This window comes from Oncorhynchus mykiss, chromosome 27 (assembly GCF_057628025.1).
Source record: "Oncorhynchus mykiss isolate SJ-2025 chromosome 27, ASM5762802v1, whole genome shotgun sequence".
Classification (NCBI taxonomy): Eukaryota; Metazoa; Chordata; class Actinopteri; order Salmoniformes; family Salmonidae; genus Oncorhynchus; species Oncorhynchus mykiss.
Window position 1 is genome coordinate 35182859 of NC_143048.1, and position 9642 is coordinate 35192500.

General features: G+C 43.4%; 1 protein-coding gene across 9 annotated transcripts in view; it reads right to left on the minus strand.

Moving 5' to 3' along the window:
• Positions 1-9642, minus strand: part of robo2 (roundabout, axon guidance receptor, homolog 2 (Drosophila)) — a 586853-nt gene that overhangs the window by 100558 nt on the left and 476653 nt on the right. For all 9 annotated transcript variants that reach the window (XM_090223920.1, XM_090223916.1, XM_090223918.1 and 6 more), the window contains exon 7: positions 5373-5497. In XM_090223920.1, coding sequence (XP_090080046.1) covers positions 5373-5497 — 125 coding nt within the window. The remainder of the gene's footprint in view (positions 1-5372; positions 5498-9642) is intronic.

Genomic DNA, 9642 nt, shown 5'->3' on the forward strand with positions numbered 1-9642 from the left:
CCAGTAGATGAAGACTGGACCAAGCTGTTTTACAGTTCTTTACAGTACAGGACCAGTAGTTGAAGACTGGACCTGGCTCTTTTACAGTTGTTTACAGTACAGGACCAGTAGTTAAGGACTGGACCAAGCTGTTTTACAGTTCTTTACAGTATAGGACCAGTAGATGAAGACTGGACCAAGCTGTTTTACAGTTACTTACAGTACAGGACCAGTAGTTGAAGACTGGATCTGGCTCTTTTACAGTTGTTTACAGTACAGGACCAGTAGTTAAAGACTGGACCAAGCTGTTTTACAGTTCTTTACAGTATAGGACCCGTAGATGAAGACTGAACCAAGCTGTTTTACAGTTACTTACAGTACAGGACCAGTAGTTGAAGACTGGACCTGGCTCTTTTACAGTTGTTTACAGTACAGGACCAGTAGTTAAAGACTGGACCAATCTGTTTTATAGTTCTTTGCAGTACAGGACCAGTAGGTGAAGACTGGACCAAGCTGTTTTACAGTTGTTTACAGTACAGGACCAGTAGATGAAGACAGGACAAAGCTGTTTTACAGTTCTTTACAGTACAGGACCAGTAGTTGAAGACTGGACAAAGCTGTTTTACAGTTCTTTAAAGTACAGGACCAGTAGTTGAAGACTGGACAAAGCTGTTTTACAGTTCTTTACACTACAGGACAAGTAGATGAAGACTGGACCAAGCTGTTTTACAGTTCTTTACAGTACAGTACAGGACCAGTAGTTAAAGACTGGACCAAACTGTTTTACAGTTATTTACACTACAGGACCAGTAGATGAAGACTGGACAAAGCTGTTTTACAGTTCTTTACAGTACAGGACCAGTAGATGAAGACTGGACCAAGCTGTTTTACAGTTCTTCACAATACAGTACAGGACCTGTAGTTGAAGACTGGATCAAGCTGTTTTACAGTTATTTAAAGTACAGGACCAGTAGGTGAGGACTGGATCTAGCTGTTTTACAGTTCTTTAAAGTAGAGGACCAGTAGGCGAAGACTGGACCAAGCTGTTTTACAGTTATTTAAAGTACAGGACCAGTAGGTGAAGACTGGACCAAGCTGCTTTACACTTCTTTGCAGTATAGGACCAGTGGTTAAAGACTGGACCAAGCTTTGTATAGTTCTTTACAGTATAGTATAGGACCAGTAGTTGAAGACTGAACGAAGCTGTTTTACAGTTATTTACAGTACAGTACAGGACCAGTAGTTAAAGACTGGACCAAGCTGTTTTACAGTTCTTTACAGTACAGGACCAGTAGATGAAGACTGGACCAAGCTGTTTTACAGTTCTTTACAGTACAGGACCAGTAGTTGAAGACTGGACCTGGCTCTTTTACAGTTGTTTACAGTACAGGACCAGTAGTTAAGGACTGGACCAAGCTGTTTTACAGTTCTTTACAGTATAGGACCAGTAGATGAAGACTGGACCAAGCTGTTTTACAGTTACTTACAGTACAGGACCAGTAGTTGAAGACTGGACCTGGCTCTTTTACAGTTGTTTACAGTACAGGACCAGTAGTTAAAGACTGGACCAAGCTGTTTTACAGTTCTTTACAGTACAGGACCAGTAGATGAAGACTGGACCAAGCTGTTTTACAGTTCTTTACAGTACAGGACCAGTAGTTGAAGACTGGACCTGGCTCTTTTACAGTTGTTTACAGTACAGGACCAGTAGTTAAAGACTGGACCAAGCTATTTTACAGTTCTTTACAGTATAGGACCCGTAGATGAAGACTGAACCAAGCTGTTTTACAGTTACTTACAGTACAGGACCAGTAGTTGAAGACTGGACCTGGCTCTTTTACAGTTGTTTACAGTACAGGACCAGTAGTTAAAGACTGGACCAATCTTTTTTATAGTTCTTTGCAGTACAGGACCAGTAGGTGAAGACTGGACCAAGCTGTTTTACAGTTGTTTACAGTACAGGACCAGTAGATGAAGACTGGACAAAGCTGTTTTACAGTTCTTTACAGTACAGGACCAGTAGTTGAAGACTGGACAAAGCTGTTTTACAGTTCTTTAAAGTACAGGACCAGTAGTTGAAGACTGGACAAAGCTGTTTTACAGTTCTTTACACTACAGGACAAGTAGGTAAAGACTGGACCAAGCTGTTTTACAGTTCTTTACACTACAGGACCAGTAGATGAAGACTGGACAAAGCTGTTTTACAGTTCTTTACAGCACAGGACCAGTAGTTGAAGACTGGACAAAGCTGTTTTACAGTTCTTTAAAGTACAGGACCAGTAGTTGAAGACTGGACAAAGCTGTTTTACAGTTCTTTACAGTACAGGACCAGTAGATGAAGACTGGACCAAGCTGTTTTACAGTTCTTTACAGTACAGTACAGGACCAGTAGTTAAAGACTGGACCAAGCTGTTTTACAGTTCTTTACACTACAGGACAAGTAGTTAAAGACTGGACCCAGCTGTTTTACAGTTCTTTACACTACAGGACCAGTAGATGAAGACTGGACAAAGCTGTTTTACAGTTCTTTACAGTACAGGACCAGTAGATGAAGACTGGACCAAGCTGTTTTACAGTTCTTTACACTACAGGACCAGTAGGTGAAGACTGGACCAAGCTGTTTTACAGTTCTTCACAATACAGTACAGGACCTGTAGTTGAAGACTGGATCAAGCTGTTTTACAGTTCTTTACAGTACAGGACCAGTAGATGAAGACTGGACCAATCTGTTTTATAGTTCTTTGCAGTACAGGACCAGTAGGTGAAGACTGGACCAAGCTGTTTTACAGTTGTTTACAGTACAGGACCAGTAGTTAAAGACTGGACCAAACTATTTTACAATTCTTTACAGTATAGGACCCGTAGATGAAGACTGAACCAAGCTGTTTTACAGTTACTTACAGTACAGTACAGGACCAGTAGTTGATGACTGGACAAAGCTGTTTTACAGTTCTTTACACTACAGGACCAGTAGTTGAAGACTGGACCAATCTGTTTTACAGTTCTTTACAGTACAGGACAAGTAGTTGAAGACTGGACCAAGCTCTTTTACAGTTCTTTACAGTACAGGACCAGTAGATGAAGACTGGAACAAGCTGTTTTACAGATCTTCACAGTACAGGACCAGTAGATGAAGACTGGACCAATCTGTTTTATAGTTCTTTGCAGTACAGGACCAGTAGGTGAAGACTGGACAAAGCTGTTTTACAGTTCTTTACACTACAGGACCAGTAGTTGAAGACTGGACCAAGCTCTTTTACAGTTCTTTACAGTACAGGACCAGTAGATGAAGTCTGGAACAAGCTCTTTTACAGTTCTTTACAGTACAGGACCAGTAGATGAAGACTGGAACAAGCTGTTTTAGAGATCTTCACAGTACAGGACCAGTAGTTGAAGACTGGACCAAGCTGTTTTACAGTTCTTTAAAGTACAGGACCAGTAGATGAAGACTGGACAAAGCTGTTTTACAGATCTTCACAGTACAGGACCAGTAGATGAAGACTGGACCAATCTGTTTTACAGTTCTTTACAGTACAGGACCAGTAGGTGAAGACTGGACAAAGCTGTTTTACAGTTCTTTACACTACAGGACCAGTAGTTGAAGACTGGACCAAGCTCTTTTACAGTTCTTTACAGTACAGGACCAGTAGATGAAGTCTGGAACAAGCTCTTTTACAGTTCTTTACAGTACAGGACCAGTAGATGAAGACTGGAACAAGCTGTTTTACAGATCTTCACAGTACAGGACCAGTAGTTGAAGACTGGACCAAGCTGTTTTACAGTTCTTTAAAGTACAGGACCAGTAGATGAAGACTGGACAAAGCTGTTTTACAGATCTTCACAGTACAGGACCAGTAGATGAAGACTGGACCAATCTGTTTTACAGTTCTTTACAGTACAGGACCAGTAGGTGAAGACTGGACAAAGCTGTTTTACAGTTGTTCACAGTACAGTACTGTACCAGTAGTTAAAGACTGGATCAAGCTGTTTTACAGTTCTTTACACTACAGGACCAGTAGTTAAAGACTGGACCAAGCTGTTTTACAGTTCTTTACAGTACAGGACCAGTAGGTGAAGACTGGACAAAACTGTTTTACAGATCTTCACAGTACAGGACCAGTAGTTGAAGACTGGACCAAGCTGTTTTACAGTTCTTTACAGTACAGGACCCGTAGATGAAGACTGAACCAAGCTGTTTTACAGTTACTTACAGTACAGGACCAGTAGTTGAAGACTGGACCAAGCTGTTTTACAGTTACTTACAGTACAGGACCAGTAGTTAAAGACTGGACCAAGCTGTTGTACAGTTCTTTACAGTACAGGGCCAGTAGTTGAAGACTGGACCAAGCTGTTTTACAGTTCTTTAAAGTACAGGACCAGTAGATGAAGACTGGACAAAGCTGTTTTACAGATCTTCACAGTACAGGACCAGTAGATGAAGACTGGACCAATCTGTTTTACAGTTCTTTACAGTACAGGACCAGTAGGTGAAGACTGGACAAAGCTGTTTTACAGTTCTTTACACTACAGGACCAGTAGTTGAAGACTGGACCAAGCTCTTTTACAGTTCTTTACAGTACAGGACCAGTAGATGAAGTCTGGAACAAGCTCTTTTACAGTTCTTTACAGTACAGGACCAGTAGATGAAGACTGGAACAAGCTGTTTTACAGATCTTCACAGTACAGGACCAGTAGTTGAAGACTGGACCAAGCTGTTTTACAGTTCTTTAAAGTACAGGACCAGTAGATGAAGACTGGACAAAGCTGTTTTACAGATCTTCACAGTACAGGACCAGTAGATGAAGACTGGACCAATCTGTTTTACAGTTCTTTACAGTACAGGACCAGTAGGTGAAGACTGGACAAAGCTGTTTTACAGTTGTTCACAGTACAGTACTGTACCAGTAGTTAAAGACTGGATCAAGCTGTTTTACAGTTCTTTACACTACAGGACCAGTAGTTAAAGACTGGACCAAGCTGTTTTACAGTTCTTTACAGTACAGGACCAGTAGGTGAAGACTGGACAAAACTGTTTTACAGATCTTCACAGTACAGGACCAGTAGTTGAAGACTGGACCAAGCTGTTTTACAGTTCTTTACAGTACAGGACCCGTAGATGAAGACTGAACCAAGCTGTTTTACAGTTACTTACAGTACAGGACCAGTAGTTGAAGACTGGACCAAGCTGTTTTACAGTTACTTACAGTACAGGACCAGTAGTTAAAGACTGGACCAAGCTGTTGTACAGTTCTTTACAGTACAGGGCCAGTAGTTGAAGACTGGACCAAGATGTTTTACAGACCAGTACTTTTTCCTTACCATGTTTTTCCTGGTCAAGTCGAGTGTTCAGGAAAAGCTCATAGCCCTGCTATGGGTCATTGAGAGGTGTTTACCTGGCTACCCTCCTTCTGCCAGAAGACTGCAGGCTGTGGGTTGCCCTTGGTCTCACAGGGGAAGGTTGCGGTGCGACCCTGGGCCACGATCTGGTCCCGCGGCCTGATGACGAACTGGGGTGCAGCTGGGGTCAAAGGGCAGAAACACCAGGGTTAGAACTCAGAATTAGACAGAGTTGAAGCATGGGGCACGATCAAGGGGGTGTGGGGTGTTCAAGCAAAAGTACAGTCAGGCACCACAAGAACAAATCAAAATGGGCATGTCCTACACTATTAGAAAAAAGGGTTCCAAGGGGGTCCTTCGGCTGTTCAAATGGGAGATCCAGTCCAGGTAGAAATATTTTGTGTTCCCTATAGAACCCTATGTGGAAAGGGTTCTACAAGGAACCCATACCCAGTTCTACCTGGAACTGAAGGGTTTCTACCTGGAACCAAAAAAAATTCTTCAAAGCGTTCTCCTATGGGGACAGCCAAATAACCCTTTTAGGTTCTAGATAGCACAGTGTATAGAGCTTCCATGCAGCGTGTTCCTTCCATTGATTCTGATTGGAAGACAAACACCCAGGAATGTCATGATAACGCCACGGTAACCACTTAAGGCCATTCATCCAGGCTGGTGCTGAATGAATGACAGTCGTCAGTGTTCACAAACAGAACCACTGTCTCAGTCACAATGGCATCAGGAGAGTTAGGTAGACATAATGTAGCTAGGCTTAACACAGAGAAAGACACAGAGAAAAACCTGTGAGGATAGAATGAAATAAATGAACAGAACGCAGCTAACAGCTAACTGTCTCTGTTTCATGGGTCCCTCAGGGGGAGGACACAGGCCTTACCCCCTCTTAACCCCTCTCTCACCCAACAGCCAAGCACTACATTCCCTTTCACCAATCCAGGAAAAGTACCTTTATTACTCAACTGGACCCTCCAGAAGCCAATTAAGGAGTGTGTCAGTGAGGGCAGACTGAGCAGACACACTCAAGGATCCAGCAGAGATATATTACATCTGGGATGTCTCATTCCACTCTCGCTGTATCCCGGCCCATCTGAATGTGTTGTAATGCGACATAAACAAATGTGTCCTGGCCAAACTTTAGCACACTTGGCAAATCCCCGAGACACGTCCACTCTCTCCTACACAAATAAACCACCAGAGGAGTGATTCATTGTGTTCCAGGAAACACACTGACGTGCTGTATACAGGGCCATCTTTTCTCTCTGTCTTCTGCTCTCAATGAGGCATTACTTCCTCATTATCTAAAGTAAAACACTGTTACTGTTGATTTTACAATCAAGATCATTTTCACACTTCAAGATGCCTTCGTATAAGAGATTTGATTTCATGACAAAACATTCTCATTTAATGACAAAAGTGCAATGGCTGAACATAAATCTGATCTAATGTGGACTGTTGACCACTCTTGGTTGGGATTATCAGTGTTAACAGGTCTCTCGGCCCCACACTCTTGGTTGGGATTATCAGTGTTAACAGGTCTCTCGGCCCCACACTAGGTTGGGATTATCAGTGTTAACAGGTCTCTCGGCCCCACACTCTTGGTTGGGAGTATCAGTGTTAACAGGTCTCTCGGCCCCACACTCTTGGTTGGGATTATCAGTGTTAACAGGTCTCTCGGCCCCACACTAGGTTGGGATTATCAGTGTTAACAGGTCTCTCGGCCCCACACTCTTGGTTGGGATTATCAGTGTTAACAGGTCTCTCGGCCCCACACTAGGTTGGGATTATCAGTGTTAACAGGTCTCTCGGCCCCACACTAGGTTGGGATTATCAGTGTTAACAGGTCTCTCGGCCCCATACTCTTGGTTGGGATTATCAGTGTTAACAGGTCTCTCGGCCCCACACTCTTGGTTGGGATTATCAGTGTTAACAGGTCTCTCGGCCCCACACTAGGTTGGGATTATCAGTGTTAACAGGTCTCTCGGCCCCACACTAGGTTGGGATTATCAGTGTTAACAGGTCTCTCGGCCCCACACTAGGTTGGGATTATCAGTGTTAACAGGTCTCTCGGCCCCACACTAGGTTGGGATTATCAGTGTTAACAGGTCTCTCGGCCCCACACTAGGTTGGGATTATCAGTGTTAACAGGTCTCTCGGCCCCACACTCTTGGTTGGGATTATCAGTGTTAACAGGTCTCTCGGCCCCACACTAGGTTGGGATTATCAGTGTTAACAGGTCTCTCGGCCCCACACTAGGTTGGGATTATCAGTGTTAACAGGTCTCTCGGCCCCACACTCTTGGTTGGGATTATCAGTGTTAACAGGTCTCTCGGCCCCACACTCTTGGTTGGGAGTATCAGTGTTAACAGGTCTCTCGGCCCCACACTCTTGGTTGGGATTATTAGTGTTAACAGGTCTCTCGGCCCCACACTCTTGGTTGGGATTATCAGTGTTAACAGGTCTCTCGGCCCCACACTCTTGGTTGGGAGTATCAGTGTTAACAGGTCTCTCGGCCCCACACTAGGTTGGGATTATCAGTGTTAACAGGTCTCTCGGCCCCACACTCTTGGTTGGGATTATCAGTGTTAACAGGTCTCTCGGCCCCACACTAGGTTGGGATTATCAGTGTTAACAGGTCTCTCGGCCCCACACTCTTGGTTGGGAGTATCAGTGTTAACAGGTCTCTCGGCCCCACACTAGGTTGGCCTGTGATGGTGGTGAGATGTTAGGTCTTACACTCCTAAAAAATTCCTCATAGTCAGAAACTCAGAGACTCAAAGACTCAGAGACTCAGAGAGGAAAAGCATGACGGAGAGGAAATTCAAATCAACCAATTACAGACACCAATCCCAAACTTCAGTCAAGTAAAACCCAGACATGGCATCCCTTTATCAGTCAAACGTTTTCTCACTTTTCTTCAGCTGAGGATAAAGTCCCTCAGCATTTAGTACCTTTTGATCATGTTCAAACAAAATGAAAGAGAATAGAGGTAATAGCTAAGTACCTACCACAGACTACATCTCTGACAGTCTAGACCACGCTGTTTTTGCAGGTGACTTACAAATTGGTTTTCTACTGTTATGTGAGAGTTTTCAAAGCAGTAGTGGCATCTGTAACTTTGGTAATATTTGGTATGGCAAGCAAGCAGAGGGAATAGCCAACAGATGTAAGAGAGACTTCTTAAAATGTATGATCAAAATGCTTTCAACAAGATATAACGCTGCTTCATATGACATCATTATATGAAAACACTGGACTGACAGGCTTTTATTCTGATTCCTGTTAAGTCTTTCCACTGACAACCCAGCTGGTTCCAGTCAGGGCAAATCTCAACCCGTTTGGCTCATAATCCCTTTTTTGGGAAAGTGTATTTGTCAAAGATACACACATGCTACAGATGGCTATAGATTTACAGCCTTCCTGTTTGGCTCTCCTCAGTTTAGATAGCTTGCTGCATTTCACAACGTTGGTTCTGATACAGAGCACCTAAATCACCATCTCTCTCTCTCCCTTTGTCTCCCTCCATCTCTTCTCTCTCTGGCTGGCGAATCCAACGAGCAGTGCATTAGAGCAGAGCACTCACTCAAAGTGTTTGACAATTTACAAGCTGTTCTCTATTGCTGCCCTTACACCTTGTCTCTCCTCTTTATTTGTATCTTCCTTTATCCCTCTCTCCTTGTCTCTCCTCTCTATCTGTATCTTCCTTTATCACTCTCTCCTTGTCTCTCCTCTCTATCTGTATCTTCCTTTATCCCTCTCTCCTTGTCTCTCCACTCTATCTGTATCTTCCTTTATCACTCTCTCCTTGTCTCTCTCAATCCCCCTCAATCTCTCACACATGCAGCACCCACACACACATAGAGCAATGTAGCCTTGTTGTGTTTGGTAAGGAGCATGAAATCAAGCTATGATAGCAGGTCAGATATGATGTGATGAGATTGGGTTGGATTAGGGGCCATCAAGTAATGTATATTTAAAGTCTGCAGTACCCTAGCCAGTGAGGGACAGACGAGACAACCCAGCAGTGTGTGTGAAGCTGTCTAACACACTGTTTGATGCAGGGATCCTAAAGACTAGTGATAGCCTCCTTCCTGTCCCCTCCAAGGGAGACGCATGATCAAATCCCCATATTTAATTCATGACAAGACACATCTACCCAGGGTTGGAGGGGATTCATAGTAAAATGAGACAGCCATGAACAAATGGATAGGCCGACAGACACACAAGCATTGTTTTCTCACTTCTTTAAATCCCACATTCAATCATATTTTATTCATAAGTTAAAAGCAATTACTGTCTTGTTCTTATGGGCAG